Raw genomic sequence first — 19,863 nt, forward strand, 5'->3', positions numbered from 1 at the left:
AATTGGGACAGCAATGATTATGTATGTGAAGCACTGTAAAATATGTTAGCGATATATAAAAATTATTATTCATTCTGTCCGTGATTCAGAAAGCATAAATCTACTGCAAGATTTCAATTTAACATGAAAGACATGATGGGGAATGGTAGTTTAGATAAAAAACTATAGTATACAGTGTGAATATGCATTTTTAAATTATATTTGTATGTGATGATCATTATTGTAAATGATGTAAGAATAGCTCAATTTGTTGTCTTTTGAAACATTCCATTTAAATGCCAAAGTATTCAATGAAAAGCCTCCCAACAGGTCCGCTAGGCAACCTCAAAAAGTCCTTTAAAATAAATCCTGCTTTTTCAGTTCATTGCAATCATGACTGCCTAATTCAAGCTTCACCAGTAATACAAGCATATCCCACCTCCTCTTTTCCCCGGGAGCAGTCTTCTGTTGCTCTGCAATTTATTTGAACATTGCTATTGCTTTTCACCACAGGAATTTATTGCCCCTCTCTTGTTCCAGAATGTCGTGTTATGAAAACTTCATATTCCCGCTCCCAGAGGCATTCAGGTTCCAAGAGTCCTGGGACTTCGCGGCGCAGCAAATCTCCTGGAGCAGGTAATGGTCATTGTTGTTGCACTTGCTTTCACACATAATCTATTAAATTGTTCATGTTTTCCAAAAGTTATAGGACCTCCTGTTCTCTTTCATTTTACCAGATCATCGTACTGCTGCCAAGTAGAGATGAGCGTTGTTCTACTCGAACTGTTCGCCAATCTCAAATTCGAGCTGTTTTGGGCGGTGTTCGAGCCGTTCGGCGAACACGAACAATTTGAGAAAAATTCGGCTGTTCGAGGTTATATTCGATAACTGTTCGTGCACCAAAATCATAACTGGATTTTTTCTCAGTAATGATGAAAATTAATGTTAATACGCAGTTTGAGTGTACAGCGGGGCGGGGGGAGGGGCAGGGGATGGATCTCTGCAGGAACAATGAAGATCTCCATTTTTTTCTTCTCTTTCCCGCATTTACAGTGGGGAGGTGCAATCTGTCAGCCTATCAGCAGCGCACACACGGAGCGAAGTGCTTTTTTTCACACAAGCAAGGGCATGTGTCATTGGCAGTGTATGTCACATGTCCTTGCCCTATAAGACCAAGCCATTTTCCCCGTCGCCACCATTTTCTCACTGCTGCAGCTGCGTGTTAGACGGCACCGCTGTTGCTGTGTGCGCTATACCTTGTTAATTTCAAGCCAATTTTCGCACAAATCTACAGATAGCTTGGGAGTAGGGAATAGTTGTGATTGCAGTCCTTTTAAGGACTAGGTTACAGCATTTCCTATGACTTTTATCAGGCAGGTCTGTGCTCTTAAATAGATAGATTGTGGGAGTAAAGACTAATTGTAATTGGAGTCCTTTTCAGGACTAGGTTACATCAGTTCCTATCAGTTTTTGCCAGGCAGGTCTGTGCCAGTGCTGTACAAGTTTTTTTCACAGCATTTGGCTGAATCTAGCAAAGCTAATCCTTTTTGGCCTATTGCAGAGTGTGTTAGTCAGTGGAGTAGCCTATCTGTGTTGCAAGATATACCACCTGTGTATAGAATACCAATTTTTTTACTGCACCTAGTGAAGTAAAATCTTTTGGGCATAGCATCATTCTATTAGTCCATCTATACTGACCTCCATCAGGTTGCAAATTGAATATAATTTTTTTCTGCATCTAGCTCTGAAAAAATATTGGGCTTCTAGCTGTGTGTGGGACTTGTTGTATTAGTCCATCTATACTGACCTCCATCAGGTTGCAAACTGCATATATTTTTTTCTTCATCTACCTCTGAAAAAATATTGGGCTTCTAGCTGTGTGTGGGACTTGTTCTATTAATCCATCTACACAGACCTCCATCAGGTTGCAAACTGAATATATTTTTTTCTGCATCTACCTCTGAAAAAATATTAGGCTTCTAGCTGTGTGTGGGACTTGTTCTATTAATCCATCTATACAGACCTCCATCAGGTTGCAAACTGAATATATTTTTTTCTGCATCTACCTCTGAAAAAATATTGGGCTTCTAGCTGTGTGTGGGACTTGTTCTATTAATCCATCTATACAGACCTCCATCAGGTTGCAAACTGAATATATTTTTCTGCATCTACCTCTGAAAAAATATTGGGCTTCTAGCTGTGTGTGGGACTTGTTGTATTAGTCCATCTATACTGACCTCCATCAGGTTGCAAACTGAATATCTTTTTTTCTGCATCTACCTCTGAAAAAATATTGGGCTTCTAGCTGTGTGTGGGACTTGTTCTATTAATCCATCTATACAGACCTCCATCAGGTTGCAAACTGAATATATTTTTTTCTGCATCTACCTCTGAAAAAATATTGGGCTTCTAGCTGTGTGTGGGACTTGTTGTATTAGTCCATCTATACTGACCTCCATCAGGTTGCAAACTGAATATATTTTTTTCTGCATCTACCTCTGAAAAAATATTGGGCTTCTAGCTGTGTGTGGGACTTGTTCTATTAATCCATCTATACAGACCTCCATCAGGTTGCAAACTGAATATATTTTTTTCTGCATCTACCTCTGAAAAAATATTTGGCCTTCTAGCAGTGTGTGGGACTTTCTCTATTAGTTCATCTATACTGACCTCCATCAGGTTGCAAATTAAAAATAATTTTTATGTGCATCTAGCTCTGAAAAAATATTTGGCCTTCTAGCAGTGTGTGGGACTTTCTCTATTAGTCCATCTATACTGACCTCCATCAGGTTGCAAATTAAAAATTATTTTTATCTGCATCTAGCTCTGAAAAAATATTTGGCCTTCTAGCAGTGTGTGGGACTTTCTCTATTAGTCCATCTATACTGACCTCCATCAGGTTGCAAATTGAATATAATTTTTTTCTACATCTAACCCAGCCAATAGTTTTGGCCTAATACCACAGTTTGGCCACTCAGCTCTGCTCGGTTCCCATCCATTGTTTTTTTGTGCAAACAACTCCAGAGTTGTTAATTAGTTAACCACCAAAATGAGTGGAAAAAGGCCTGCTGCTGGTGGAAAGGGGAATAGGCGTGTTGGGAAGGGGAAAAAAGGTTGTGTCCGTGGGGTAGGTGTTAAAGCAACAGTAACATCTGCAGAAGAAAGACCATCTTCCAGCCAAACTAAAATGTCTACTTCTTTTAGCGGACAATGTGATAAGATCCCTTTCTTACGGCCACGCCAATCGCTACAAATTCCAGATGAGGCACAAAAACAGCAGGTGCTTCAACGGATATCAAGTGCTCCTTTAAGTGGGCTCTCCTCCACATCAACTTCAACATCACAAATACTCCAGTCCTCAAAGGTGTCACCCCAATCGCACTTGCTTCCTCACAGCTCCCAAATCTCCAGCTGCCCGTCTGAGTATGAGGTAGAACAGATGGTTGAGTCTGCAGAGCTGTTTACTCATACTATAGCCTGGGAATCAGAGGTCGACTCCAGCGCTTCTGTGAATCCAGACGAAGAAATGATCTGCACTGATGCCCAGAATCTTTATGAGTCGGATCCAGGACCAGACGCAGAAGGTTCTGACCATAATGTAGACCCTCATTCCCAAACTGTAACTCCTGTTGGTGGAGACAATGAGGAAGATGATGATAAGACTCAAATACCTGATTGGAGCGACAACTTTAGTTTTTTGTCAGGGCAGGAACAGGTTGGCTCTGAGGACGACGGGTGTGATAACGCACAGGGTGATGATGATGAGGTTGGAGATCCCACTTACTGTCAACCCACAGTCAGCCAAGAGATGAGGTCAGCAGAGGAGGTGGAGGAAGATGCTAGTGACGACGAGGTCAGGTTGCGCCTTCCTGGACAGAGACGTAGTACTGGAAGCACGTCAACAACTGCATCCTCAAACACAACTCTGCCTCTCACCACAAGTCGTGGTGGCTCTTCAGGTCGCATGGGTGCTAAGCCTTGCATAGCCTGGGCATTTTTTCAGATCGATAAAGATGACCCAACTCGTGTTATCTGTAACATTTGTCAGCAAAAGCTAAGTAGAGGCCAAAAAATACATAGTTTGAGTGCTTCATGCATGAACCGGCACATGGACATGAAGCATAAGTTGCAGTGGGAAGCTCAGTGTGCTACAATGCGGCCTAGCCGGCCGGGCCAACCACCGTCTGCCATATCTTGTGCATCCGCGGCCTCTTCATCCTCTGTGACTGGGGGGATAGCAGTCACACCTGTTTTGGGGCGCAGACCTGCCACCTCTTTACCCGCAACAGCCAGCGTGATTGGCAGGTCATCATTTTCTTTGGAGGTGGTAACACCAGCTGGTGTTGAGCGCTGTCCGACATTGATAGCACCACCTTTGGATCAAGGCAACCTAACATGTCCGCCTGCATCTTCCTCACAGACCGGCAGTTTGCCGGGGACACCCTTATCAACCCCGTCTAAGCACAATAGCCAGCCCTCGGTCCCTCAGATGTGGACAAGTAAAAGACCATTTCCTCCTAGCCATGAGAAAGCTAAGAGGTTGAATTTCACCATCTGCAAGTTCTTGGCTACAGAAATGCTGCCTTTCCGCCTGGTGGACACAGAGGATTTTCGAGACCTTATGTCCGTCGCAGTGCCCCAGTACCAGATGCCCAGTCGGCACTACTTCTCAAAGAAAGGTGTGCCTGTGCTCCACCAGCATGTCGCACACAACATCACCGCTTCTTTGAGAAACTCTGTGTGTGACAGGGTGCATTTCACCACAGACACTTGGACGAGTAGGCATGGACAGGGGCGTTACATGTCGCTGACTGGGCACTGGGTAACTATGGTGACAGCAGGACAAGGGGCTGCTGTCCAAGTCTTGCCGTCCCCACGAGTTGTGCGTCAATCCTCTTTATGTCAAAGTTCCTCCACTGCTTCTGCCTCCTCAACCTCCTCTCGGTCTTCCACCTGCACCCAAAGCCTGTCTGGTCATGCCACAAGCGTTCTAACTGCGCAGAAGGGATCCTGCACACCTCCTTACTATGCTGGCAGTAGGGCTCAACGTCATCAGACGGTTTTTACATTGAAATGTCTGGGAAATGTGAGTCACACAGCTGAGGAGTTGTGGTCAGCTCTGGAGAACCAATTTCATGAATGGTTGTCTCCACTGGACCTGAAACCAGGGAAGGCCGTGTGCGACAATGCTGCAAACCTGGGTGCGGCCCTTCGCCGGGGCAATGTCACACACGTGCCTTGTATGGCTCACGTGTTGAACCTGGTTGTCCAGCAATTTTTAGCCCACTATCCCAGACTAGATGGCCTTCTGCAGAGGGCACGGTCGCTGTGTGCTCACTTTCGCCGTTCGCATCCCGCAGCTCAGCGACTTACATCTCTACAGAAGTCGTTGGGCCTGCCACTTCACCGGCTAAAATGCGATGTGCCTACCCGGTGGAATTCAACTCTGCACATGTTGCAGCGACTGTGGCAGCACCGACAAGCCCTGGTGCAATACGTTCTGACGTATAGCCTGGGCCAACGAGATCCAGAGGTGGGGCAAATCACGCTGGAGGAGTGGTCTCAGATCAGGGACCTATGCACCCTTCTGCACAGTTTTGAAATGGCGACGAAGATGTTTAGTGCTGACGATGCCATTATCAGCATGACTATTCCGGTGATTTACATGCTGGAGCACATGTTATACAGAATTCGGAGTCACCAAGGCGGCAGGCATGTGAGGGTGGGGGAGATGGTTTTACCAGGGCGCATGGTAGCAGCCAAACTAGTGAGGAAGGTGCAGGAGCCCAGGAAGAAGTGGAGGATGAACTGATGGAAGACTCATCAGATGAGGGAGACCTTGATCACATTTCTGTTGTGCGAGGTTGGGGGGAGAGGACAGAGGAAGGAAGCATGATTGTTACCTCGCCACCAACACAACAGGGACTTGGTGCTCCTGGATGCGCAACACACATGAGTGCCTTCTTGCTGCACTACCTGCAACATGACCCTCGAATTGTGAGAATTAGAAATAATCCTGACTACTGGGTTGCCACACTGTTAGATCCCCGGTACAAAAGTAAATTTGCAGAAATTATTCCTGCCATAGAAAGGGATGCACGCATGCAGGAGTATCAGCAGAGACTGTTGCAGAATCTTACATGTGCTTTTCCACAAAATACCAGTGGTGCACGTAGTGAATCTCACAGTTCCAACTTGCCAACCGTGGGACCGTCAAGTGTTCAGCACTCAAACCGTAACAGAACCACAGTATCTGCTGGTAACATCAATTTTGCGGAATCATTTCACCACTTTTTTAGCCCATCCTTTGCAAGGCCACAGGAGACAAGAAGTCTGACACATAGTCAACGCCTAGAGACGATGGTACAGGAGTATCTCCAAGTAAACATTGAAGCCACGACTGTGTCACTGGACCCTTGCTCTTTTTGGGCTTCCAATCTGGATAAATGGCCGGAGCTAGCCACTTACGCCTTGGAGATCTTGTCATGCCCCGCAGCCAGCGTTCTGTCTGAACGTGTGTTCAGCGCTGCTGGTGGTGTGCTGACAGATAAGCGCACGCGGCTCTCCACTGATAATGTAGACAGACTCACGTTCATAAAGATGAACAAATCATGGATCCGAAACGACTTTTCTACCCCTGTGTCATCCTGGGGAGAGTAAAAGCTTGATGATTGGTTAAAATCACCCTACCAACCGTTTTAAGCTTTCAAATTACTAATCATGTTTATCTGTATCTTGGCTGGGAAATAATTTGGGCTTTGTAGCAGTGTGCAGCACTGATTCTATTAGGCCATCTATAATAAGCTCCACCAGATTTAAAATTACTAATCATGTTTATCTGTATCTTGACTGGAAAATAATTTGGGCTTTCTAGCAGTGTGCAGCACTGATCCTATTAGGCCATCTATACTAAAGCTTCACCAGATTTAAAATTAATAATAATTTTTAGCTGCATCTAGCCCGGAAAATAATTTTGGGGCTCCGAGATGCTCAAGACACATAAGTGCCTTCTTGCTGCACTACCTGCAGCATGACCCTCATATTGTCAGAATTCAAAGTAATCATGACTACTGGGTTGCCACACTCTTAGATCCCCCAAACTTTTCGATCAACCTTTTCATTTTAATAAAGACCAAAAAAATGGTCATTTTTGAAATTATAAGCATTAGCAGGTTGTTAGAAACTGAAATCAAACAGTTTTCAACTCAAAACTTTATTCTAGGTGATGTTACATTTTCACATAGGACCCCTTGTTCGAAAGGAGCTTCTGAACTCTCTCGTCCATTGAATTTGTCAGGTTTTGGATGGTTTCTGCTTCAATTGTTTTGCATGAGGACAGAATACCCTCCCAGAGCTGTTGCTTAGATGTGAACTGCCTCCCGCCATCATAGACACTCCTTTTAATGATGCTCCAAAGGTTCTGAATGGGGTAGAGGTCAGGGGAGCATGGGGGTCACACCATAAGTTTGTCCCCTTTTATGCCCATATCAGCCAGAGATGCAGATGTTTTATGTGCAGCATGAGATGGTGCATTATCATGCAGAAAAATGATCTTGCTGTGAAATACACGGTTCTTCTTCTTGAACCATGGCAGGAAGTGCTGTTTGAGAAAATCCACATACATTATGGAGTTCATCTTTAGCGCCTTCAGGGATCCTAAAGGGGCCGACAATCTCTCTCCCCATGATTCCAGCCCAAAACATTACTCCACCTCCTCCTTGTTGGCGCTGTAGCCGTGTTTGCGTGGGGTGTCCATCAACCAGCCATCCTCCACTCCATCCATCTGGACCATCGAGCGCTGCACGGCACTCATCCGTGAACAAAACAGTTTTGAAATCAGTCTTCATGTAATGTTTGGCCCACTGGAGCCGTTTCTGCTTGTGTGAATTGGATAGAGGAGGTCGACAGGATGGCGTATGCACAGCTGCAAACCTCTGAAGGACCCTGCATCTTGTTGTTCGGGGTACGTTGGAGGCACCAGCAGCTTCAAAAACTTGTCTGCTGCTATGACAAGGCTTTTTTGCCGCTGCTCTTTCAACCTGACATAATTGCCTGTAGGAAAGAGTCCTCAATTTGCCCTTATCAGCACGCACACGTGTGTACTGTGAATCAGCTACATACTTCTTGATTGCCAAGACACTTCATCCTGATCATCGCACAATGTTGATTGTAGTCATGCCTTGACCTAAACACTCCACAATTTGTTGCTTCTCAGCAGCCGACACATCCTTTTTCTTTCCCATTTTGGCAGAAAATGTAGGCTGCTTAATAATGTGAGACAGCCTTCTTAAGTAGTCTTGCCTTTCATTGGACACACCTGCCAAACTAATTAGCACAGGTGTCTGCAATTGCTTACAGTGATATAAAGAGCCCTGACACATCACCATCAATGAGTTTAACTGACAAACAAACAAATTCTTCCCTTATCACTCCTAAACACTTTTTGCATAATAATTTGGAACACAGTGTACATGTGCTTTTCCACAAAACACCAGTGGTTCACGTAGTGAATCTTACAGTTCTAACTTGCCAACCGTGGTCTGTATGGAGTTGTTCAATAAAGGGCCCAAAATTAAGATAACATAGATGGGAGAGGTCTCTATGAATAGGAATTCCTAAGTATTTGATACCCTGTGAGGGCCAGGCAAAGGGAAAGTTGGACTGGATGGAATCCTATATGGATTTGGGGAGGGAGACATCGAGGGCCTCAGACTTCGCTGCATTGATTTTAAAATTTGACCATGTAACAAAGTGATCTATTTCAGCCATAACAGCATGGATGGATATATGTGATTGAGTGATATATACTAGGACATCATCAGCAAATAGAGAGCACTTGTACTCGGTGCCTCCCACCTCAATCCACCTAATATTGGGGTTATGGCGAATTGATGAGAGCAGGTGCTCCGTCACTAGGATGTATAAGAGAGGGGACAGAGAACATCCCTGCCTTGTCCCATTGGTGATTGTGAAAGGTGATGAAAATGTTCTGACGCGCCCCCTGGGCCTTGGGACACCCAGAGCCGGACCCTTTTTGGTGGATGCTGGTGGTTGTAGTCTCCGTGGCGGCAACCCGGTTCCGTGGCTCAGGGCGGTCAAACCAGTGGCGGAACTATTTATGTGGTTTTGATGTTTAAATGTCCGACTACGCCACCCGTGGATTGCGGTCAGAGTGAACCGCCGCTCCAGGGCAGACCACTGAGGCTGGTGTTGTGGGTGCAGCAGAGCGTAGCATAACTCCCCACGGGAGGAGTATAGCCTCAGGGCAGTGTATGCGGAGGATGGGGGTGATGGTGCAGGGCAGCAGCAGTAATGACACGGAGTCAGTGATGCAGTCCAGGGCCTTTACTCACAGTTCTTATTATCCAGACCACGTCTGCAGGTAACGGCTGCCCACGTCGTACTGTGCTCACCAGGTGAGGGGCTCAGACAACTCCCAGATAACTTTGGAGTGCTTCACAGGACCCCCTTTGTGTGTCCTTTGTCTGGCCTTTCTTACCAACCCTTCTGTCCGGCTGCCTCGGGCCTCCTCTTGGTAAACTTGGCGCCAGTTTCCCTGACCCTATGTGGTGCCTTCCTAGCGGGTGTAGCGAGGGGCTGCGCCACATAAAATGTCACAGCCTCCTGTTTCTAGCTGAGGGTCGTTTCCTGCCTCCACTAGTTTCGGGGACCGGTCTCCCTCTTTGGCCTGACCCCTCCACGCAGGTGGATTCGGGCGTGCGGTGGCGACTCGCCCGTCCGCACCCCTGAGATCCCTTCGTTCCTCGTTCCTGGAGCCTTCTCTGCTCCTCTTCCTTCCTTCTCCCTCTTCCAGGCCTGGGCCTCTGTTACTAGGCCCGCCTCCGGAGCAGAGCTCATGCAGAGCCCCTGTTCCCTGCCACTTCTGCTCAGACTTCTCTGCACTGAACTAAGAGGGTGCCCACCTTTTATACTCCCTTCTCAATGCACCCAGGAACTGCTTCCTCCTTGCTCCTACACTACAGGGTTCCCCTTCCTCAGTGTTCCCTCCCCCCACTCCAGCCAGGGACAGGGACTGTCGTGCCCATCTCAGGGGCATATTGGCCGCCCTGCCCCACGGCAATGTGGTGTAATGCATGCAGTTGTCGGGTCCTGATCCACACTACATCCTTACCTGAGAGTGAGATATCACACCTCTGGGTGAGGTGCAATACCTCTGTAGCAACCGAGCCCTCAGGGTGCTACAGTTCCATTTATCTTCAGCCTAGGTGACGTATTGCGATACAGGGCCGTGATTTTGGCTATAAAAGGGTCCCCTAGACCCCTACCCCAAGCTTTTTAAGAGAATCATATATGGCGTGCCAGGAGACTCTATGGAATGCTTTCTCAGCATCCAACGAGAGTATCTAATTACAAATTTTTAACTGCATCTAGCCCAGGAAATACTTTGTGCCTAGTAGCAGGGTCTGCTAGTCAGTGGATTATCCCGGCTGTTAAGCAAGCTACACCACCTGTAGTTTGGACACTTAATTTTTTCAAAGGAAATGCTTCGGGACCACTTGATACTCAGTGAAGAGCATCAGGAGGCACCCCAAGGCATAGGGGCTCGGACTGGCAGTAGGATGCCTTGCGGTGGACAGCCGAGCTCGATCCTTATAAAAGCTTTTTAACTGCAGCAGCTTTAGTGGACGCTACTGGAGCTGGAATTACGCGGCTGCTGGCATGAGACTTGCCCTCCAATAGATCCTTGTAAATGGATTTAAAGTGTATTTATTCAAATTAGAGAGACAATTTAAATTAAAAAGCTTAGAGCTGCCTCCACCACAGGGGGGCTCGCTCGACCCACCAGCGGACAGGCACCAGTATTGGGAGAGGGGGGCTGGCCGTCAGGGTTCACCGCGGCTCTGGCACAAACCCGGCGACACGGAGGTGGCACGGGCAGGAGCGGACTGAACGTGTCGGCTTCTCACTTTTTGGATTTTAGAAGGGCATGACATGCCTATATCTGTGTCTCCCCCTCCTTTTACTCCTCCACCTCTTTTCTTTTCGCATGACTATATGTACTTGTCACTTTTCCATGTGTTAGTTGTGTCTTCTGAGCAGTTTGTCAGCTTTTGGACACCTTTGAAGGTGTTTTCTATGTGTTTCTATGTGTTTTTGTTTGCCTGCCATTGGTTTTAACGGTGTTCGAAGGTGTTCGACGAACAGTTCGACGAACAGTTCGGCGAACACACGGGTGTTCGACGAACCGAACCGAACTCAAACACTACGGGGGTGGCTCAACACTACTGCCAAGTACATGATCTTCTATTTTTAAAGGGAATGAATCAGAAATACCGCTGGTGAAATAAGTATTGAACACGTCACCAATTTTCTAAGAAAATTTATTTCCAGTTTTACTTATTCATCTGTATGCTCTTATGACAGCTCACTGATCGTTCACTGACCTGCCTTCTATCTTACATAATGCATCTAGTAGTTCGGGGCTAGGTAAAATAGGAGGCCGGTCAGTGAATGATCAGTGAGCTGTCATAAGAGCATACAGATGAATATGTAAACAGAGCATCAGATAGAGCGCTCCCCACAGGCCGAGCATATCATTATCTCCAAACTGAAAGTAAAGATTACACAAGAACAACAGGACGGATTTCATCAACCAAGGTATCATATTAATCAGTGTAATGTCGCCCACCTGACAGTGTATGTGGTTTTCTGAGCACAATCCTGCTGACAGGTGCGCTTTAAGTTAAGTGTAATAATGAGAAATGACACAGGGTAAAAGTATTGAACACGCTTACTGAAATGTATTTAATGCTTCGTACAAAAGCCTTTGTTGGTGATGACGGCTTCAAGACGCGTCCTGTATGGAGAAACTAGTTGCATGCATTGCTCAGGTGTGATTTTGGCCCATTCTGCCACACAAACACTGTTCAAATCCTGAAGGGCTCCTTCTATGAACTCTGAGCTTTAGTTCCTTCCATAAATTTTTGATTAAGGTCATGTGACTGGCTGGGCCATTCTAGCAGCTTTATTTTCTTTCTCTGAAACCAATTGAGAGTTTCCTTGGCTGTGTGTTTGGGATAATTGTCTTGCTGAAATGTCCACCCTCGTTTCTGGCGTGGTGAGCATGCATACAGGCTGGTTGGTTGACAGGCTGCTCAAGGAGGTTGAGTGCATACGGACAGTCAATCTCTGTATTTGTCATAGCTGTCTAACAGTCGTGACACTTGTAGCTGCGGCATCAATAAAAGAAATCCCGAGCACGCCGAAATACTCAGCGAGCACCCGAGCGTGCTCGTCGGAAAGGATTAATGAAACATCACTAAAAAGTAGTGGACAACCTCTTTAAATTAGCCTTCTGTTCTTTTGAGAAGGCAGACATTTTACCCTGTCCAACAGTGTAGTGGAAAAAATGTAGCTTGTTCTGAATTTTTGTATAAATCTCTATAAAGTGAGCCTAGAATATCATTGATATTCTGGTGATTGGTTTGGATTTCCCCATTAGTATTTTTTAGTTGGAAAATCCCTTGTGGCTTTCTCACGCCTCTAGCCAAATTGGCCATCATCTGACCAGCTTTGTTCCCATATCTATAATAAAGTGTTTCATTTTTGGACATGTAAAATTTTTCTCACATATTGGTTGAATTCATTTTGCTTTAGAACCCAGATATCTTTGTTTGCATGTTGAGGGGTTAAGCAGAAATCTGGTATACGCTTGTTTGAGTTCTCTAACTAATTCTCCAAACTTTTCTAGAGTATTTTCTTTGTAGGAAAAGGTATATGCCATGATTTTCCCAACCAGCACTGCTTTTGCCATCTCCCAAAGCAAGGAGGGGTTGTCATGATGGGTTTTATTGTCTGACATGAATTCAAGTCACCAGGTTACGAGAGAGAAGACAAAGGAGTCATCTTTACAAAGATAATTTTTGAATTTCCATAAGAAATCTGGGCCTTTGACTTCTGACTTTTTGTACCTCTCTTGCTTCATGTGGTCAATACTTTTTTCTTGTGTAATTTCCCATTATTACACATAACTTAATTTATGGACATCTATGGTTTGCTTTCTTTGCCTGTGTGGATTGGATGGGTTGTTACTGATATCTGGTGAGAATTTCTAGTCAATAGCATCTTTAGAAATCCATTTACTTAGAAAATTGGTGACGTGTTCAATACTTACTTCACCCGCTGTATTTTACTAATTTAAACCTTTGCTTCAAAATATTTTATTTTCTGAATCCCGATTTAGTACTCTGTGTTTGTCATTATGGGAGCAGATATGTAGCTTGACCTACTGCTACAATTATAGAGATTTTCCAATTCATATTGATTTCTATGTGATAGTGTTGTGAGCATGCTCAGTGACATGTGCAGAGGTCAATGAGCAGGATGGAGTGAGCCATCTCTATCACTTACTGTAAACCAAGTGCTTCTGTGTTATCTGCCTCCAGCTGTTGGGCTTCCCCCCTTCACATTCTCACAAAACATAGAGTCCACATAATGAGATGACGCCTGTCATGCTGCCATTGAATTGGTTATATTTTGAAAAAAATTCTTCTACAGTATACTACATTCTGTGTGTAGATAGATAGATTGATTGATTACGGGGGAATCTATAAGACAATTGATTGCATTTTGTGCACTATAGTCAGTGTCTATATTTAGATGGGAAAAAACATTGCATCCAGCGCTATTTTGCCTGGTGATGGGCAATAATAATAAATAATAATACATTTATTTATATAGCGCCAACATATTCTGCAGCGCTTTACAATTTACTGAGGACAAATACAAACAATAAAGATGTCCGATATCACTAATGCCACTGGACATAGAACTGATCTCATAGCAAACTAGTCAATCAGATTTGTCAAGTGTTTTTACTACATCAGTAGGATGTATGACAAAGGGTTAGAAGTATCTAAAAGGGACCTAATCCAGATAATCGGTTTCTGATTTTTAGTGTATGCCTACCATGGACAGAAATTGTTAATTAATATATTCTCTTGATATCTTTACCCATGTTGTAAAATGAATGCAGTAAAGAGGACTGGCTACTACTCCAGTGCCTATTCCACATCAAGGTCCCCAGGTGAGCCATTCTGATTGTGGCTTTCTTTCGTAGGTTTCTTAGCTCACCAGCCGGTTCACATTTTGTCAAGCTCCATAAAGCTGTTCTGTTCCACATCTGAGCTTAACCATCACAACACACACATTTTCTTTGCTGTGTTATAGTAGCTTTCCTACGACCGCTTGTTTCACGTTTGTACCCCACTTGTTCAGCCCATGACTAACTCACTGTATGGAGTTTAGAGTAGTAAACTTCCCCCTAACTTATCTAGAGCCCTGCTAGTAGAAAGACTTGGTTTGAAGAACTGAAGCACAGGTTACACTCTGCAATTTTGGTGCAGTTCTCTCTTATACTTTCTTTACAACTTTTGAATTAGCAAATGTTAAAAAATATCTAAAGAAATCCATGTTTATCTCTCCACCTCCCACCGATCCAGCACAGAAGTGACAACGGTCACTTGATCTTTATTTTCAAGTATGCAAGAAGGGCCATATATATTTTCAGCGCTGTATTGTGGATCACAAACTCACATAGCTAGAAAGTTTCCAGATTTCTCGTGCTGGACATGGTGGATCAATGATAAACCCTTAAAGGGGTTGTCCAGTAGTTTTAAAAATATCCCAATGTGTTTTAATGATAAATAGAAGCTTCTTTCTAATTACCTCCTGCTGTTGTTTCTGCCTGTGAGCGGCGCTATCGGTGGCCGCTCTCAGGCAGCACGTGACCCCCGGCTGCAGCCGGCTCTGACATCCGCTGACATCACGACAAGTCCAGGCTGCAGCCGAGGGTCCCTCTTCCACGTTCCACCGGTGGCTGCTGGGTTGTGGGCAGGGTTACCCCACGCGTCACACCCGGGATCCACCGCGTGCTCTCCCTGTCCCCATTCATTGGGAAAGCGCGCGGTGGATGCTGGGTGTGACCCGGGGAATAACCCCAATCACAACCCAGCAGCCACCGCGGGGACCCCAGCGCTGAGTCACGCATCACTTGACGTGACGTCAGCGGGGGGTCACGTGCTGCGTGTGAGCGGCCACCAAGAGCAGAAACAGCACCAGGAGGTAATTAGAAAGAAGCTTCTATTTATGATTAAAACACATTGGCATATTTTTAAAAGTACTGGACAACCCTTTTAAGTTATCACATCTCAACCTCACCTTGTGCACTCACCTATTTGAGTACAATAGTATCTACAAGTGGCCGGCGTATAGCTTGTTATAGTCAATCTATGGTGTCAGCCATCACATGCTGTATTACTGACATAATGGCTCCCATCAATTAGCAGTAGTGCAGTACAACTGCACGTTCCCACTGGAGCCACGAGCTTGCAACCAAAAACAGGACAACTGCTGGAGCTTCTGTGCTGGATCAGAAGAGGAATAGTGACTATTGGTTTGGCTTTAGTATCTTGTTACATTAGTTACTCTATTTTGGATTTTTTTTTAAGTCAGTTTTCTTTGCATTTATATTTTTAAAGCCTTAGCTTTAGTGATGAGCGAGTATGTTTTGTTAACCCTTTCGCCGAGTATGCTCGGGCGAGCACCGAGTAGTCGCAGCTGCTCAGTGATATGTTTGAATCACTCCCGTGTGCATGATTAGCGACTGTTTGACAGCTTTAATACATGTGAGGAACATCTATTTCTTACACATTCCTCACATGTATTAAAACTGCAAAACAGTCGCAAATCATGCACACGGGAGTGATTCAAACATAACACCGAGCAGCTGTAACTACTCGGTGCTCGGCCCGAGCATACTCGGCGAAAGGGTTAACAAAACATACTCGCTCATCACTCCTTAGCATGTGAAGTGTCCATTTTTTGGATACACTGTTTTGCCAATTATAAAAAAAAATCCTCAAAATATAAAATGTCTGCCTGCGCTGAAAGATACTGCTGAGGCTAATAGTTATTGCCTATTGGATGGCCCAGAGTTGCACTCACGTTTGCTGGCTGTCATCCACAACCTCAGCTTTCATCTAGTGGTAGTTTTTTTTTTCATTGGATTACTTTATATTTTCTCATATAAAGACTACAGTCAATGAACCCCACAATGAATGCAGGGAGATTTTAGCTCCAAAACCTGCATAATTGTAAATGCAACTCTGGACTGTATCACATGCAGTAACCAGAAATAGTACATTATAAGGTATTTGCAAAACATTTTATGCAGATAATTCTGGATTTTGGAAACTGCATCTGGTCCATGTGGAAGGACTACAATTATTGGTACTCATGCCCACATTATCAGGGTCGGATGCACATAGCCTTATAGTAGCACACAGTCCTTACAGCTCAGCAATGCGAAATCAAACTCTAATTTTTCCGATAAGCAATATAATTAGGAATACTTGGTAATTTTACCCATACAAAATCCATAATTAGCCTGAGACCTTATAAAGATTCACATTTTGTATTGACGTTGCAGGTTTTTGGTTTTACAAAAACTGTAATGAGATCTGAAAGACAGTAACTGGAAAACTAGTTTTTGTGCGACACTTAGGTGTTCCTTCAAAACAAATTAAGAGTGCTAATACAACTGTTGACCGAACTGCAGTTTGTGAACCTTTTTCTGGTGCATTTTTATGTATGTACATATAGTTCTTGTAGGTACACTTGCACAAAGTCAGGGATTTTGTAGGATTAATGTCAGGTCTATGAGTAACCAATTATACCAAATAGGTGATAATGATCATCACTTTCATATATAGATTGAAACACTGTCGTTAGCTGAATCCAAATTAGTTGGTAGGAAGCTTAAAACTGGGTGAGGAACAGCCAGACTTTGCTTCAAAGGTGAGGTTGTAAAAGATAGTTTCATGCCACAGGTCATACTCCATGGCAAGTATGAGCACAGCAACAGGACCCAAGGTAGTTATACTGCATCAATGAGGTTCCTCCCAGGCAAATATTTCAAAGCAGACTAAGTTTTCAAGATGTGCTGTTCAAAATTTTTGGAAAAAACAGCAAGAAAAAGACATAATTGAGGAATGAAGTGATCGACCAAGGAAACTTAATGGAAACTTAATGCAGCAGATGAAAGATACATCATGATTGCTTCCTTCCTAAATCAGATGTCCAGCAGTGCCATTACTTCAGAACCTTCAGCAACCCTTGGGACCCACCTACACCCATTTACTGTTTTGAGAAATCTGGCCAGAAGTAGTCTTCTTGGAACAATTGTGGGCAAAAACCATACCTTTGCCATGAAATCAAGGCCAAGTGACTCAACTATGTGTAACAATTTGGGGTACAGAAAAATGGCAGCAGGTGTTCTGGACTGATGTGTCAAAATTTTATTTTAAATATTTGACTGTAACAGAAGGCAGTTTGTTCAGCCTGGGGGCTGTAGAGTAGTATAATACTGAGTATCTGCAGGCAATGAATAGATAAACATGGTGGAGGTCCATAACAAGTTGGGGCTGCATTTCAGCAAAAGCAATTGGATATTTGGTTTGGATTAATGGTGTCAACAATCCTGAGAAATTCAGATACTTACCCATCATGCAATAACATCAGGGAGGCATCTGTTTTGGTTCTGAAGCTTGAATTTATTCTGAAGCATGGTAACCCCAAACATAAAGCCAATGTCATTAAGAACTATATTCAGTGTAAAGAACAAGGAGTCCTGAAAGTGATATGGCCCCCACAGAGCAGAGCCCTCGTCTTAACATCATCGAGTCTGTCTTGGATTACATGAAGAGACAGAAGGATTTGTACAAGCTTACATTCACATAGGATTTGTGGTTAGTTCCCCAAGAAGTTTGGAATGATCTCCCTGCCAAGTTCCTTCAAAGACTTTGTGCAAGTGTACCTAGAAGAATTGATGTAGTTTTGAAAGCAACATTGCATTTTGTTAATTAATATAAATAAATTATTAACACTTCTATTTTTAAATAATCCTTACTTTGCAGCAATTTTTCCACACCTGTCTAAAACGTTTGCACATTACTGTGTATTGTATGTACAATGTGTTAATTTCATTGCATAATCTGGTAAAACAGCTTTAAAACTGGGTTTGACTTGTCTGGTGTGGATTTAGGAGGGCCTGGTGCTCAGAGAGACCTACAGTGGTGGCCAAAAGTATTGGCACCCCTGCAATTCTGTCAGATAATACTCAGTTTCTTCCTGAAAATGATTGCAATCACAAATTCTTTGGTATTATTATCTTCATTTAATTTGCTTGCAAGGAAAAAACACAAAAGAGAATGAAGCAAAAATCAAATCATTGATCATTTCACACAAAACTCCAAAAATGGGCCAGACAAAAGTATTGGCACCTTCAGCCTAATACTTGGTTGCACAACCTTTAGCCAAAATAACTGCGAACAACCGCTTCCGGTAACCATCAATGAGTTTCTTACAATGCTCTGCTGGAATTGTAGACCATTCTTCTTTGGCAAACTACTCCAGGTCCCTGATATTTGAAGGGTGCCTTCTCCAAACTGCCATTTTGAGATCTCTCCACAGGTGTTCTATGGGATTCAGGTCTGGACTCATTGCTGGCCACCTTAGAAGTCTCCAGTGCTTTCTCTCAAACCATTTTATAGTGCCTTTGGAAGTGTGTTTTGGGTCATTGTCCTGCTGGAAGACCCATGACCTTTGAGGGAGACCCAGCTTTCTCACACTGGGCCCTACATTATGCTGCAAAATTTGTTGGTAGTCTTCAGACTTCATGTTGATGCTTTTTGCCAAAAAGCTCTACTTTTGTCTCATCTGACCAGAGAACATTCTTCCAAAACGTTTTAGGCTTTCTCAGGTAAGTTTCGGCAAACTCCAGCCTGGCTTTTTTATGTCTCGGGGTAAGAAGTGGGGTCTTCCTGGGTATCCTACCATACAGTCCCTTTTCATTCAGACGCCAACGGATAGTACGGGTTGACACTGTTGTACCCTCGGACTACAGGGCAGCTTGAACTTGTTTGGATGTTAGTCGAGGTTCTTTATCCACCATCCGCACAATCTTGCGTTGAAATCTCTCGTCTATTTTTCTTTTCCGTCCACATCTAGGGAGGTTAGCCACAGTGCCGTGGACTTTAAACTTCTTGATGACACTGCGCACGGAAGACACAGGAACATTCACGTCTTTGGAGATGGACTTGTAGACTTGAGATTGCTCATGCTTCCTCACAATTTGGTTTCTCAAGTCCTCAGACAGTTCTTTGGTCTTCTTTCTTTTCTCCATGCTCAATGTGGTACACACAAGGACACAGGACAGAGGTTGAGTCAACTTTAATCCATGTTAACTGGCTGCAAGTGTGATTTAGTTATTGCCAACACCTGTTAGGTGCCACAGGTAACTTACAGGTGCTGTTAATTACACGAATTAGAGAAGCATCACATGATTTTTCAAACAGTGCCAATACTTTTGTCCACCCCTTTTTTAGGTTTGGTGTGGAATTATATCCAATTTGGCTTTAGGACAATTCTTTTTGTGTTTTTTCCTTGAAGACAAATTAAATGAAGATAATAATACCAAAGAATTTGTGATTGCAATCATTTTCAGGAAGAAACTGAGTATTATCTGACATAATTGCAGGGGTGCCAATTCTTTTGGCCACCACTGTATGTAGGAACCACTGACTCTATGTGTACATGTGTCAAACTGATGGACACAACTACAACAAATAAATCGCCCTCTAGATTTTATAAAGGGGGACATAATATTTAATCTATACTCTGTACTAGAATCACAAGTGATATTTCCTCCCTGCAGAACTGACAGTTACACCTGTCATGAAGGCCAGACAATAAGTAGGCAAGGTGTGCCAGCTATGTCCATTACCATATGTTCTGGGATATGTCACAGCCAGGTGATCAGCAAGGTGGCAGATTGCATATGGTAGGTTCTTCATTACTACAGCA

The 19,863-nt window shown here is 44.0% G+C and overlaps 1 protein-coding gene across 3 annotated transcripts in view; it reads left to right on the forward strand.

Moving 5' to 3' along the window:
- The window catches only part of DCLK2 (doublecortin like kinase 2), a 185,746-nt gene that overhangs the window by 95,440 nt on the left and 70,443 nt on the right, over positions 1–19,863 (forward strand). For 2 of the 3 annotated variants that reach the window (XM_073642518.1, XM_073642516.1), the window contains exons 4-5: positions 520–615; positions 13,976–14,026. In XM_073642518.1, the coding sequence (XP_073498619.1) occupies positions 520–615; positions 13,976–14,026 (147 nt within the window). The remainder of the gene's footprint in view (positions 1–519; positions 616–13,975; positions 14,027–19,863) is intronic. The other variant, XM_073642517.1, reaches the window with a different exon arrangement.

Source organism: Phyllobates terribilis, unplaced genomic scaffold (genome assembly GCF_046119375.1).
Source record: "Phyllobates terribilis strain yellow unplaced genomic scaffold, ASM4611937v1 Scaffold_1__5_contigs__length_1240528914, whole genome shotgun sequence".
Lineage (NCBI taxonomy): Eukaryota > Metazoa > Chordata > Amphibia > Anura > Dendrobatidae > Phyllobates > Phyllobates terribilis.